The sequence below is a fragment of the Papio anubis genome, chromosome 20 (assembly GCF_008728515.1).
Source record: "Papio anubis isolate 15944 chromosome 20, Panubis1.0, whole genome shotgun sequence".
Taxonomy (NCBI): domain Eukaryota; kingdom Metazoa; phylum Chordata; class Mammalia; order Primates; family Cercopithecidae; genus Papio; species Papio anubis.
The window spans coordinates 8,357,557-8,372,563 of record NC_044995.1 but is presented as its reverse complement, the minus strand read 5'-3'; the positions used below and the strand labels follow the sequence as shown (position 1 = coordinate 8,372,563).

Below are 15,007 nucleotides of genomic sequence, written 5' to 3'. Positions count from 1 at the left end.
TGGACTGCAGTGGCATGATCTCGGCTCACTGCAGCCTCTGCCTCCCAGGTCCCAGTGATTCTCCTGCCTCAGCCTCCCGGGTAGCTGGGATTACAGGCGCACAGCACCACACCGGCTAATTTTTGTATTTTTAGTAGAGACGGGTTTTCACCATGTTGGCCATGGTCTTGAAGTCCTGACTTCAGGTGATCCGCCTACCTCGGGCTCCCAAAGTGTTGGGATTACAGGCGTGAGCCACCATGCCTGGCCTTAAACATTTTTTGATTATTAATCAAATTTATAACAACCAGAAGTCGAAATGCTATCGAGCCGGGTGCAGTGGCTCATGCCTGTAATCCACCCTCTTTGGGAGGCTGAGGTGGGTGAGTTGCTTTAGCCTAGGAGTTCAAGATCGGCTTGGGCAACATGGCGAAATCCCATCTCTACAAAAAAACACAATAATTAGCCGGGTGTCGTGGTGTGCACCTGTGGTCCCTGCTACTCAGGGAGATGAGGCGGGAGGATCGCTTGAGCCCAGGAGGTTGAGGCTGCAGTTAGCCATGATGGCGCCACTGCACTCCAGCCTGAGTGACAGAGTGAAAAAAAAAATCTCATCTTAAAAAAAAAAAAAAAAAAAAGGAAAGGAAACGCTATTAATAAAGACTTTATAAAGGCCGGGCGCTGTGGTTCAAGCCTGTAATCCCAGCACTTTGGGAGGCCGAAGACGGCGGATCACGCAGGTCAGGAGATCGAGACCATCCTGGCTAACACGGAAACCCCGCCTCTACTAAAAATACAAAACTAGCCGGGCTGCGGCACTGTAGCCCAACTACCGAGGCTGAGGCAGGAGAATGGCGTGGAACCCGGGAGGCCGGAGCTTGCAGTGAGCTGGAGATCTGGCCACTGCACTCCAGCGCCTGGTGGCAGAGCGAGACTCCGCCTCAAAAAAAAAAAAAAAAAAAAAAAAAAGACTTTATAAAGAGAAAGGAATAAAGAACAAACAGGAAACTAGATAGGTAGGGAAAAGGTCATATTTTATTTATTTATTTAGTTATGTATTTTTCTGAGACAGATTCTTGCTCTGTCGCCCAGGATGGAGTGCAGTGGCATGATCTCAGCTCACTGCAATTTCTACCTCCCGGGTTCAAGTGATTCTCCTGCCTCAGCCTCCCAAGTAGCTGTTAATACAGGCATGTGCCACCACATACACCTGGTAAATTTTTGTATTTTCAGTAGAGGTGGGGTTTCACCATGTTGGCCAGGCTGGTCTTGAACTCCTATCCTTATGATCCGTCCGCCTTGGCCTCCCAAAGTGTTGTGATTACAGGAGTGAGTCACTGTACCCGGCCTTATTTTTCACTATTTTTGAGACAGAGTCTCGTTCTGTTGCCCAGGCTGCAGCACAGTAGCGCGATCTTGGCTCACTGCAACCTTTGCTTCCCAGGTCCAAGTGATTCTTCTGCACCAGGCTCTGGAGTAGCTGAGATTACAGACATGTGCCATCATGCCTGGCTAATTTTTATATTTTTAGTAGAGACAGGGTTTTACCATATTGGCCAGGCTGGTCTCTAACTCCTGACCTCAAGTGATCCACCCACCTCAGCCTCCCAAAGTGCTGGGGATTACAGGCGTGAGCCACCGTGCCTGGCTGAGAAAAGGTCCTATTTTAAGTTTCTGTAGGCATTATGCCTGGAGGCAAGCGGGACATGGCAGCTGGCAGGATGGAACCTGGGGACCAAAACTGTTAGATTTGATTCTAGCTCCTGCTCCCTCTGTCTCACCACACCACTTTGTGCCTCAGTATCCTCATCTCCAAAATAGACAATGATTGTGCCTATCTCATCTGCTTGTGAGAATCAAATGAAATGTACTTACACACACAGTGCTTAGAACAGTACATGGCACAGAGTAAGCATATATATATATATATATAAAAAATATGTGTATATATGTGTGTGTCTGTATATATATAAAACATATATAAATTCCTATTTGTTTATTTATTGTTTTAGCGATGGGGTCTTGATCTGTTACCCAGCCTGGAGTACAGTGGTATAACTATAGCCTTTAACTCCTGGGCTCAAGTGATCCTCCTGCCTCAGTCTTCTGAGTAGCTGGGATTACAGGCAGCGTCACCATAGACGGCTTAGCTATCAATATCATTGTTGTTATTTTGCTAGAAGAAAAATAAGTTTCCAGAGATGTATTCAAGATATTGTCATTCAATGTTTAACTCAAAGTTCAGGGATTGTAACTTTCAACCTCACTTCGGGTATGATACGTAAGACATGAAATACGCCCACTTTGGTTTTATACAAATTCTGTTTGTCTTTTTTTTTTTTTTTGAGACAGAGTCTCGCTTTGTCGCCCAGGCTGGAGTGCAGTGGCCCGATCTCAGCTCACTGCAAGCTCTGCCTCCCAGGTTTATGCCATTCTCCTGCCTCAGCCTCCCAAGTAGCTGGGACTACAGGCGCCCGCCCCACCTCGGCCCGCTAGTTTTGTATTTTTTAGTAGAGACGGGTTTCACCACGCTAGCCAGGATGGTCTCGACCTCCTGACCTCGTGATCCACCGGTCTCGGCCTCCCAAGTGCTGGGATTACAGGCTTGAGCCACCGCGCCCAGCCTCTGTTTGTCTAATCTACTCTACTTCAAACATATAGGCTGCTTTACTAGAACAATTCAGGGCACTGTGTCCACATGTTTTCCCTAGATGTGGGTCCCTAGAGTACCACAGACCACCACTAGCAATTTGGGTATAAACATAACCTCATAGGACAAACTGGTTCCTTTGAAGATGGTCATGAAATAAACATCCCAGAATTCCAACACATTCCACGGACATTAAGGAAGAGAAATGATTACAGGGGGAGTCGATGAAGGTGGGAAGGTAACCAATGGATGGGAGGGGAAGGTGTCTGATGCTCATGGCCACACCAGTACGGCTCAATACATTCCTTGGGAACAGGAAGAAGAAATTCAACTAGTTTCTTGAAAGAGGGTCCTGAAATTCACAGTGGAAAGCGGATATTCCAGGAGGCAGTCTAAGTTATCTGAGGTGTGCAACTCACCCAGTGAGACCAAGTTACTGTAGTTCTCCAGCATCACATCCCAGTACAGGTCCCTCTGAGCAGAGTTCAGGCAGGCCCACTCCTCCTGAGAAAAGTCTATGGCTACATCGGCGAATGTCACCAAACCCTGAAACAGAAACCCACATATGCATGATGAAATGAAAGGAAACAGCTTCCAGATGAAGGAGACAAGAGGTCCCCTCTGGGTAGGGTGAACACCTGTGACATGGGCAGGGGGCGGTAAGGACATCAGCGTAACTGTGACGGAAGCAGAATGCCTGCATGTCACTGAAGAGCTCTGCTGCGGCAGAGAAAATGGCTTGTACTGTGCAGAATCCTCAATTAGTCAAACCTGCCGGGAAGTGGATAAAACAATCCAAGCTTTCTTCTTGCTGACAAGCAGTGTCTGCCATATGTCTGCCTTATAAGTGCTCAACAAGTGTGGATTCCTACAGCATTTTTTCTTCTAAGGGGGGAAGAAAAACCAAGATTTTTGTTTAAGATCTTTTATTTTAGAAAATAGGGTTTGCCGGGTGTGGTGGCTCACACCTGTAATCCCAGCACATTGGGAGGCCGGGGCAGGTGGATCACCTGAGGTCGGGGGTTCGAGACCAGCCTGACCAACATGGAGAAACCTCATCTCTACTAAAAATACAAAATTAGCCAGGCGTGGCAGTGAGTGCCTGTAATCCCAGCTACTCAGGAGGCTGAGGCAGGAGAATTGCTTGAACCCGGGAGGCGGAGGTTGCGGTGAGCCGAGATTGTGCCACTGCACTCCAGCCTGGGCGACAAGAGCAAAACTCTATCCCAAGAAAAGAAAAAGAAAATAGGGTTTGCATGTTTGAATGTTTTCAAGCCTCAGGTTCATCATGCCAAACTACATTTTAAGCAGTCTTCCTTTTAAGCATTTTAAAAAATTCCCACACAGGTTAAGTCAGACTATTCATTATAGTTATTCACTTAGGTTGACCAAAACACCTAAGGCTTTCTCCAATCCTGGGGTACGCGATCATCTCCTACTTCCACACTGGAAGATCTTCATGTTTCTTACCATCCCCAACCCCGTCTTTCCCCCGTTCCTGATTTTTTTTTTTTTTTTGTATTTTTAGTAGAGACGGGGTTTCACCATGTTAGCCAGGATGGTCTCGATCTCCTGACCCTGTGATCCGCCTGCCTCGGCCTCCCGAAGTGCTGGGATTACAGGCGTGAGCCATCGCGCCCGGCCCCCTGTTCCTGATTTAGAGGATAAGGATGTCAGATGATTTAGAATCATCTTGCGGTCTGAGAGATCCATTCAATAATAAAATTTACCCTTCAGCTTCCCCGGCAGGAACACGACCTCTGTTCAAAGGTCCTAATCACAGCCCCAACCCCTTCCAAAAGTCCCATCAAGCTTGGGATCTGAGCACATACTAAGACAGACCAGTGAATATGAGCGTCCCCTCCTATCTACGCAGAAAGCACGCTCAGTGGAGGATTCGTTTCTCACGTGGTCAAATGGGACCAACATATCTAACTCATCGAACCACGGACTTGACTTAAATATGTCCCTCAAAGGACTTTGCTACTTCACTGCTCCAACATTACCCTGGCCCCAAAAGGGAGCAAACAGGAGATACTGAATCACGTGCTCTGTGATTTCCCCAAAAGGCAATGCGGAGCTATATGGCATTATCATTCACTGGAACAGAAAGAACTGGGAAATAGGTAATTATGAAGAGCTTGACTAGATAAAAGGCTTCAGATAATTCACAAGCAGATGCACCAAACGCAAATCTTATAGCTCAAGAAGGAAAGAGAAATACACACTTACCTGGGCCATTGTTTTAGAAATGAAGAACTGATCAGTCTTCTTGGGGTTTCCACTGAAGAAGACACAAACTCTGAGAGGCTAGAGCTAGGAGCAGAAAAAGAGAGATTAAAACCAGGTACACCCGGGGTCCCCATATTCCCCGGGGACGTAATATGTAATATGACCTTTTGGCTCCTGTCTTGGCTTCCCAACACAAACACATAACCGTGACATATCTGGGAAAGGTGAAGAGTATCATGGATCAGGCTGGGCACGGTGGCTCACGCCTGTAATCCCAGCACTTTGGGAGGCTGAGGTGGGCGGATCACGAGGTCAGGAGATCGAGACCATCCTGGCTAACACGGTGAAACCCTGTCTCTACTAAAAATACAAAAAATTAGCCAGATGTGGTGGCACGCACCTGTAGTCCCAGCTACTTGGGAGGCTGAGGCAGGGGAATAGCTTGAACCCGGGAGGCGGAGGTTGCAGTGAGCTGAGATTGCACCACTGCACTCCAGCCTGGCGACAGAGCAAGACTCTGTCTCAAAAAAAAAAAAAAAAAGAGCATCATGGATCAAACCCAAACCAAGCTCTCAATGAAACCTCAGGAAACCTAGCTGCACGCAGCAGAAGAGGCTTTACTTTTTTTTTTTTTTTTTTGCCTCAAAGACAGGCCCAGACAATTTAACAGGAGGACTTCATTTCTGGCCAGCTCCCTATCGCGGACTGATGGGTGGGATGTAGTAAAGAATGTGGACTTGCCCATAAAGTAGTCTGGCCTTTGCCCTCTGGTGCTGAAAGTTAATCAATATTATATCTAAGAGGAATGTCTTTGTTTCTGATGGGGGCTTGCTATGCCAGAAATACTAATCAAGTGATTCAGGGTAGGAGCTTTCGGTCATGCGGTACCAGCTGACCTGGAAACTGACATTAACCATGTAGACAATCAATCAACCAACCAGTCAATCATGTCTACATGCTGAAGCCCAATAAAAACTTCCAACATCAGAGCTTAGGTGAGCTTCTCTAGTTGGCGATAGTTGGCGCCTGTTGTCACACACCAAAGACAGCAGAGTAATGAGTCCTGACTCCACAGGGAAAGGACACCAGAAGCTCTGTGTCTGGAGCCCTCCTGGACTTCAACTTATCCACTTCTTTTTTTTTTGTTGTTGTTTTTTTGAGACAGAGTCTCGCTCTGTTGCCCAGGCCGGATCTCAGCTCACTGCAAGCTCCGCCTCCCGGGTTCACGCCATTCTCCTGCCTCAGCCTCCCGAGTAGCTGGGACTACAGGCGCCCGCCACCTCGCCCGGCTAGTTTTTTGTATTTTTTAGTAGAGACGGGGTTTCACCGTGTTAGCCAGGATGGTCTCGATCTCCTGACCTCGTGATCCGCCCGTCTTGGCCTCGTACTTCTTTTTTTTTTTTTGAACGGATCTTGCTCTGTTGCCCAGGCTGGAGTGCAGTGCCACGATCTCAGCCCACCACAACCTCTGCCTCCCGGGTTCAAGTGATTCTCCTGCCTCAGCCTCCTGAGTAGCTGGGACTACAGGCACACGCCACCATGCCCAGCTATTTTTTGTATTTTTAGTAGAGATGGGGTTTCACCATGTTGGCCAGGATGGTCTCGAACTCCTGACTTTGTGATCTGCCCGCCTTGGCCTCCCAAAGTGTTGGGATTACAGGCGTGAGCCACTGCGCCTGGCCACGTACTTCTTTCCTTGAGTGATGACAATCTGTATCCTTTCCTTGTAATAAACTGTAACCATAAGCATAACATCTTTCAGTGAATTCTGTGGGTACTTTCAGTGAATTTTTTTTTTTTTAAAGACAGGGTCTCACTCTCACCCAGGCTAGAGAGCAGTGGTACCATCTCAGCTCACTGCAGCCTTGACTTCCTGGGTTCAAGAAATCCTCCCACCTCAGCCTCCCGAGCAGCTGGGATTACAGGTTGCACCGTACCACTGCACTTGGCTAATTTTGTTTGCTTTTTTTTTTTTTTTTTTGTAGAGATTGGGTCTCACTGTATTTCCCAGGCGGGTCTTGAACTCCTGGCCTCAAGTGATCTTCCCATCTTAGCTTCCCAAGGTGCTGGGATTACAGGCATGAGCCACCATGCCTGGCTCTAGTGAACTGTTGAACCTGAGGGTGGTTTGGGGAATCCCCCCCCAACCTCGCAGTGGTGTCAGAAGTGACGGTGGTTTTTTTTTTTTTTTTTTTTTTTGAGACGGAGTCTCGCTCTGTCACCCAGGCTGGAGTGCAGTGGCCGGATCTCAGCTCACTGCAAGCTCCGCCTCCCGGGTTTGCGCCATTCTCCTGCCTCAGCCTCCCGAGTAGCTGGGACTACAGGCGCCTGCGACCTCGCCCGGCTAAGTTTTTGTATTTTTAGTAGAGACGGGGTTTCACCGTGTTAGCCAGGATGGTCTCGATCTCCTGACCTCGTGATCCGCCCGTCTCGGCCTCCCAAAGTGCTGGGATTACAGGCTTGAGCCACCGCGCCCGGCCTGTGACGGTGGTTTTCTATCAGACTGTGCCCATGAGCCTCATAGATCAGCTAACTCTGGACGGGGGGATTGTGCTCTAGGATCTGAGAGTGGGTGTTTAAGAGTATTTAATCGCTGGGCGCGGTGGCTCAAGCCTGTAATCCCAGCACTTTGGGAGGCCGAGACGGGCAGATCACAAGGTCAGGAGATCGAGACCATCCTGGCTAACACGGTGAAACCCCGTCTCTGCTAAAAAATACAAAAAACTAGCCGGGCGAGGTGGCGGGAGGCTGAGGCAGGAGAATGGCGTGAATCCGAAAGGCGGAGCTTGCAGTGAGCTGAGATCTGGCCACTGCACTCCAGCCTGGGCGACAGAGCAAGACTCCGTCTCAAAAAAAAAAAAAAAAAAAAAAGAGTATTTAATCTCATTCTGAGCCCACCCTGGTCCCTCCAGACAAGCTTCCAGGGTGAAGAGGGGCTGTATTATCCAAACTTGGACCTCTTCTGGCCTCTAGATTGGGTGATGTTACTTAAAACATGGCAGGTGGACAAGGAACTGCTCAGGCAATATACCCAACTTTTTTTTTTTTTGTATACCAGAGGTGATATCTGAGAGCACTTCTGGGTCCAGAAAAGCTGACAGCATAATTACGCACAGAATATCCAAGTAAAATAGTAAATGGTTACTGAATGTTAAGTTAGAAAAACTATTTAAAGACATGAGAGATATTTCAGACATACTCTTAGTAGAAAAGTTAGGTTACCAAAACAGAATGACACAATAACATTTGTAAAATGCCATATATAAAAACACACACGGCCGGGCGCGGTGGCTCAAGCCTGTAATCCCAGCACTTTGGGAGGCCGAGACGGGCGGATCACGAGGTCAGGAGATCGAGACCATCCTGGCTAACACGGTGAAACCCCGTCTCTACTAAAAATACAAGAAAAATTAGCCGGGCGCGGTGGCGGCGCCTGTAGTCCCAGCTACTCGGGAGGCTGAGGCAGGAGAATGGCGGGAACCCGGGGGGCGGAGCTTGCAGTGAGCCGAGATCGCGCCACTCACTCCAGCCTGGGGCACAGAGCAAGACTCCGTCCAAAAAAAAAAAAAAAAAACAAAAAAAAACACACACACACACGCATCTGTCTATATATACACATATGCACACATGTATACATACGGAGAGAGAGGGAGAGGAGGAGAGAGGGAAGGAGGGAACGCAGACACATACACGCTGACAAACCAACCGTAAGATATCAGTAGAAAAATATAAAAAATAGAGATATAAAAGCAGAGAAATAGAAAGGAAAAGCTGGGAAGTTCTACGACCCCAATGCAGATCAGTTAACAGAGTGAACTGGAAACTGCCATCGTTCGGCCTGCTCACAACACCGGCCCGTGGCGTCTGAAAACCAGATCTGAGTGTTCGCGCTCTTCTTTCACGTGTAAGAGTGGCTCGCTGCACCTAAACTGAGCCTGGTTTCCTGCTAACCTGTCCTGTGCAACCTCTCCCTCTGCTGATTTTGCTTTGTATCCCTTCGAATAAATCAGTATAAACGACGATATGGTTTACACGGAACCCTTGGTTTCCTCCGGGAGTCCTGAAGATTCAGATTGTGCGAGGCAGTGTGTGCATGAACCTTGATCAAAACCTTTCGCTACCATACAAAAATTAGCTGGGCATGGTGGCGGGCGCCTATAATCCCAGCTACTTGGGAGGCTGAGGCAGGAGAATCACTTGGACCCAGGGGGCAGAGGTCGCAGTGAGCCGAGATCACGCCACTTCACTCCAGCCTGGGCGAAAGAGCAAAACTCCGACTCAAAACCAAATCAAACCAAACCCAACCTTGCACCAACGGGACTCTGGTGCGCTTCCCTGGTTGACAACATGGAACAGGTGTTGTCACAATGCGATGCTGGATGAGCCAGGCACATCCGGTGTGATGTCCCTGGGAGAGGACTGAGGAACGGGGAGCCTGGTTTCCTGCTAACCTGTCCTAGGCAACCTCTCCCTCAGCTGATTTTGCTTTGTATCCCTTCGCTGGAATAAATCAGCCACGAGTAGATCTAGATGGTGGGTCCTGTGAGTCCAACTAGAGAAACAAGGAACCTGGTGGTGGTCTTGACAACTCCTGACACACCCTGTGATCCTGAGTTTCTTAAGTGCACCTATGTGTTGCAACAACAGGCATGCATTCCCTCATCATATACAAATGTGTATTGATTTGAAATGCAGTCAGAGGCAATCAGACTCTCAAAAGACAAAGAAGGTTTCTTTTTTCTCTTAAAAAGTCTACTCCTAGCCAGGCACGGTGGCCTGTAATCCCAGCACTTTGGGAGGCTGAGGCGGACGGATTACTTGAGGTCAGGAGTTTGAGACCAGCCTGGCCAACATGGCGAAACCCCATCTCTACTAGAAAAATGCAAACATTAGCTGGGTGTGGTGGTACGTGCCTGTAATTCCAGCTACTCAGGAAGCTGAGGCGCAAGAATTGCTTGAATCTAGGAGGTGGGGTTTGCAGTGAGCCCAGATCACGCCACTGTACTCTGGCCTGGGTGACAGAGTGAGACTGTCTCAGAAATAAAAATAAAAATAAAAAAGGATAAAGGACAATAAAAGTCCAGACATAGGGGTTCACGCTTGTAATGCCAACACTGCACTTTGTGGGGCCAAGGTGGGAGGACTGCTGGAAGCCAGGAGTCTGAGACCAGCCTAGGTAACACAGCAAGACCCCATCTCTACAAAAAATTAAAGAAGGAAAAAAATTACATAAAGTATAAAGCCTAGAAAACAAATTCCATTTATCCCAACAAAGAGTCAGTATATTCAGAATTATCTGGTCGTGAATTATCAGGGGCTGTCCTCAGAATGATGTCCTCTTCCTGGCACCTCTCGGAGTGTGTGACCTGGAAGTCTCCACCGGCCTTGACCGCAGGCTGCCTTGAGCTTTTTCTATTTAGTTTCCCTTGCTGGATTATCAACGCTGTACAGGCAGCAGCTGAGTCCACTAAATCAGACTCTCATTCCAAGTACTAACAGCCACAGCATGCGGCTTAACGCAGGCGCTGAACAAATGTCTAATTTTGACTCAAAATTCCACATTCTGGAACTTATGACAAGGAAATAGCTACAGTAGTATATGAACGCACGCCTAAGAATGTTCAAAAAATAAGCTTTTTTCTAGGAAAGACTGTCTTTTAAACTGAGATAAATGTAGACACACGTAGTTATAAGAAATAATAGAGAGTGGTCTTTTGTACCCTTGACCTGATTTACACCAACTGTGACACCCTGCAGAACAACAGTAAAATATCACAACCAGGACAATGATAACCCATGGATCTTCTCCAGATTTTCCAGCAGATAATGTTTAAAAAGGAAAACAATTGAAATATCTCATGGTAGAGAACACATACATAAATAATGTTATATAATGATACGGAATACATTTACTAATGATATTGATGCACATTAATTGAGAAAAAATTTATGATGAAATACCAAGGGAAGAAGGTAGATTTAAAAAATTATGTATAGTCCGGGCGCAGTGGCTCACGTGGTGGCTCACGCCTGTAATCCCGAGGTGGGCGAATCATGAGTTCAAGAGATCGAGACCATCCTGGCCAACACAGTGAAACTCCATCTCTACTACAAATACAAAAATGAGCTGGGCACGGTGGCATGCACCTGTAGTCCCAGCTACTCGGGAGGCTGAGGCAGGAGAATTGCTTGAACTGGGAGGTGGAGGTTGCAGTAAGCCGAGGTCCCGCCATTGTACTCCAGCCTGGTGACACAGCAAGATTTCATCTCAAAAAAAAAAAACAAAAAAACAAAAACCACAGAGCCTACATTTTTTTTTCTTTTTTCTTTTTTTTCTGAGACAGGGTCTGACAGTTGCCCAGGCTGCAGTACAGTGACTGTTCACAGGTACCATCCCACTACTGATCAGCACAGGAGTTTTGACCTCCTCTATTTCTGACCTGGGCCAGTTCATCCAAGCCTGTGTTCTTAATTTCACCAAAACATCTCTTTCCACATTATATGTACCTTGTTTTATTTTATTTATTTATTTTTATTTTATTTTATTTTTTGAGATGGAGTCTTGCTCTGTTGCCAAGGCTGGAGTACAGTGGCGCGATCTCAGCTCACTGCAGTCTCCACCTCCCGAGTCCCAGCGATTCTCCTGCTCAGCCTCCCAAGAAGCTGGGATTACAGGCATGTGCCACCATGCCCGGCTAATTTTGTATTTTTAGTAGAGACGAGGTTTTGCCATGTTGGCCAGGCTGGTCTTGGAACTCCTGACCTCAAGTGATCCACTCGCCTTGGCCTCCCAAAGTGCTGGGATTACAGGCGTGAGCCACTGCGCCCGGCGTGAATCTTGTGTTCTACGTGAAATGGAAGATACATGTGAACTTTTTTTTTTTTTTTTTTTTTTTTTTTGAGACGGAGTCTCGCTCCGTAGCCCAGGCTGGAGTGCAGTGGCCGGATCTCAGCTCACTGCAAGCTCCGCCTCCCGGGTTCATGCCATTCTCCTGCCTCAGCCTCCCAAGTAGCTGGGACTACAGGCGCCCGCCATCTCGCCCGGCTAGGTTTTTTTTGTATTTTTAGTAGAGACGGGGTTTCACCGTGTTAGCCAGGATGGTCTCGATCTCCTGACCTCGTGATCCGCCCGTCTTGGCCTCCCAAAGTGCTGGGATTACAGGCTTGAGCTACCGTGCCCGGCACATGTCAACATTTTTAACTATTGTCATCTTATCACCTTATTCTTTTATCTTGCAAATGTTACTTATACAGTTTTTGTTACTTGTATCTATAACCTTGTTAATGTTATCCGGAAAGTCCATATTTGTAAGGCACCCGATGATTACTTAGAATTTATCAGTGATTACTGTCCTGTTCTGGGAAAGAAACATTAAAATTCTAGAATCTCTAGTTATTTTATTTCTTGAGACAGAGGCTTGTTCTGTCACCCAGGCTGGAGTGCAGTGGCACAATCTAGGCTCACTGCAACCTCTACCTCCCAGGTTCAAGCGATTCTCCTGCCTCAGCCGCCCAAGTACCTGGGATTACAGGTGTGCGCCACCATGCCTGCCGAATTTTTGTATTTTTTGTAGAGACGGGGTTTCACCATGTTGGCCAGGCTGGTTTTGAATTCCTGACCTCAAGTGATCTACCCACCTCGGCCTCCCAAAGTGCTGGGATTACAGGTGTAAGCCACTGCGCCTGGCCTTCTAGTTTTTTTGTTTTTTTTTTTTTCTTTGAGATGGTCTCACTCTTTCACCCAGGCTGGAGGGCAGTGGTGGGACCACGGCTCATTGCAGCCTTAACCTCCTGGGCTGAAGGGATCCTCCCACTTCAGCTTCTTAAGTAGCTAGGACCACAGGCACACACCACCATGCCTGGCTTGTTTTTTAAATGTTTGGAGAGATGAGGTCTCACTATGTTGCTCAGGTTGGTCTCAAACTCCTGGCCTCAAGCAATCATTCTGCCTTAGAATCTAATTTTAAAGGCTGTCTTTCTTGATAATTTACTGCTATAGATTAGATTTAAAACTAAAGAGTCTCTGGTGTATTCACATGATTAATTAGCAAAATTCCATGCTCCAGAAAGAAAACACATCCATGCTTAAAGGCAAAAAGGAGGACTACAAACACTAATTACAAAAACGAGGACTAGAAACAGTAATTACCTCTGGATTATACAATTATGGGTAATTTAGAGAGTGTTCTCTAAGAGCTCCTCAGGGACCAATTTTTTTTTTTTCCCCAGCGAGCAGGCCTGCATTAATCCCATTATAATAAACTGAACAAGGCCAGGTGCAGTGGCTCACGCCTGTAATTGCAGCACTTTGGGAGGCCAAGACGGGCGGATCACGAGGTCAGGAGATTGAGACCATCCTGGCTAACACGGTGAAACCCCATCTCTATTAAAAGATACAAAAAACTAGCCGGGCGAGGTGGCGGGCGCCTATAGTCTCAGCTACTTGGGAGGTTGAGGCAGGAGAATGGCGTGAACCCAGGAGGCGGAGCTTGCAGTGAGCTGAGATCGCACCACTGCACTCCAGCCTGGGCCACAGAGCGAGACTCTGTCTCAAAAAAAAAAAAAAAAAGGAAATTGAACGAGATAGTCCCAAATTAAAAGAAAATACCAAACACAAACATAGTTATGGGGGAGCAGGCACACTGTAGTCATTTAGGAAACTCTGAAAGGATAGGCCTACCTCTCAAATGGGTGTATGTGTGTACATATGTTTTGAGACAGGGTCTCACGCTGTCGCCACTGGAGTACAGTGGCGTGAACACAGCTTACTGCAGCTTCGATCTCCTGGGTTCAAGAGATCCTCCCACCTCAGCCTCCCTAGTAGCTGGGACCACAGTTGTGCATTACCATGGCTGGCTAACTTTTGTATTTTTGTAGAGATGGGATCTTGCCATTTTATCCACCTCTCATATGTGTCTCTATGGTAATTCCAGTACTTTCAAATATGTTACCTTGCATGGCAAAGGAAAATTAAGGTTGCAAATGGACTTAAAATTGCTAATCAGCTGGCTCTAAGATACGGAAGATTCTCTTATTAGAAGCAAGCGCAGGCTGGGCGCGGTGGCTCACACCTGTAATCCCAACACTCTGGGAGGCCGAGACGGGCAGATCACGAGGTCAGGAGATCGAGACCATCCTGGCTAAAATGGTGAAACCCCGTCTCTACTAAAAATACAAAAAATTAGCTGGGCATGGTGGTGGGCACCTGTAGTCCCAGCTACTCGGGAGGCTGAGGCAGGAGAATGGCGTGAACCCGGAAGGTGGAGCTTGCAGTGAGCCAAGATCATGCCACTGCACTCCAGTCTGGGCAATAGAGTGAGACTCCGTCTAAAAAAAAAAAAAAAAAAAAAAAGAAGCAAGCGCAATGTAATGACCAGAGTCTTTAAACTTGGAAGAGGAGGGTCAGAGTGATGTGAAGGAAAAAGGACCTGTCTTTGTAGGCTTTGGTGATGGAAGAAGGGGTCACGAACTAAGGAGTACAGGTAGCGTCTAGAAACTAGCAAAAGCAAGGACATAGAATACCCCCTAGAGCCTCCAACACCCAGTGAGACCCACTTCAGACTTTTAGCCCAGTGAGACCCACTTCAGACTTCTGACCTCTATGACAGTAAGATAATACATTTGTGCTGTATTAAGCTAATAATCTACAGTAATTTGTTAAAACAGCAAAAATAAACTGATATAAGGCCTAATATTGAAAAAGCAGTGTCACTGAAACAGGCATAACCTTCCTGTTACGGAACATCCTTTCACTGTGTCTCAGTAATACAATCAGACCTTGTGATATAATTTTGTGTATGTTTGTGTATATGTGTGTCTATCTGTGGGTGTGCATATATGTGTGCATACATACGGTGTGTGTATATATGTGTATGATATGTGTGTGTATATGGTGTATAAGGTGTGGGTGTATACATATGTGTGTATATATATGGTGTATATGTGTATGGTGTGTGTGTACGATGTGGATGTGCGTATATGTGCGTATATATATGGTGTGTGTATATACATGTGTATGGTGTATTACCGCGGCAAGGTAATGGCGTAATACGCACATTACGCACGCAAGCACGGCGCGTATTACCGGTGAGTGGCGCGTTTGACGGTCATATCACGACGTGATAATGCACGCAATACCGCGCGACA

The 15,007-nt window shown here is 47.1% G+C and overlaps 1 protein-coding gene across 4 annotated transcripts in view; it reads right to left on the bottom strand.

Annotated features, from left to right (window-relative positions):
* The window catches only part of ZNF331 (zinc finger protein 331), a 61,931-nt gene that overhangs the window by 6,547 nt on the left and 40,377 nt on the right, over nucleotides 1-15,007 (bottom strand). For all 4 annotated transcript variants that reach the window (XM_031659272.1, XM_031659270.1, XM_031659269.1 and 1 more), the window contains 2 exons: nucleotides 4,862-4,945; nucleotides 3,049-3,175 (listed from right to left, as the gene is read on the bottom strand). In XM_031659272.1, coding sequence (XP_031515132.1) covers nucleotides 3,049-3,175; nucleotides 4,862-4,870 — 136 coding nt within the window. In that variant the 5' untranslated portion in view covers nucleotides 4,871-4,945. The remainder of the gene's footprint in view (nucleotides 1-3,048; nucleotides 3,176-4,861; nucleotides 4,946-15,007) is intronic.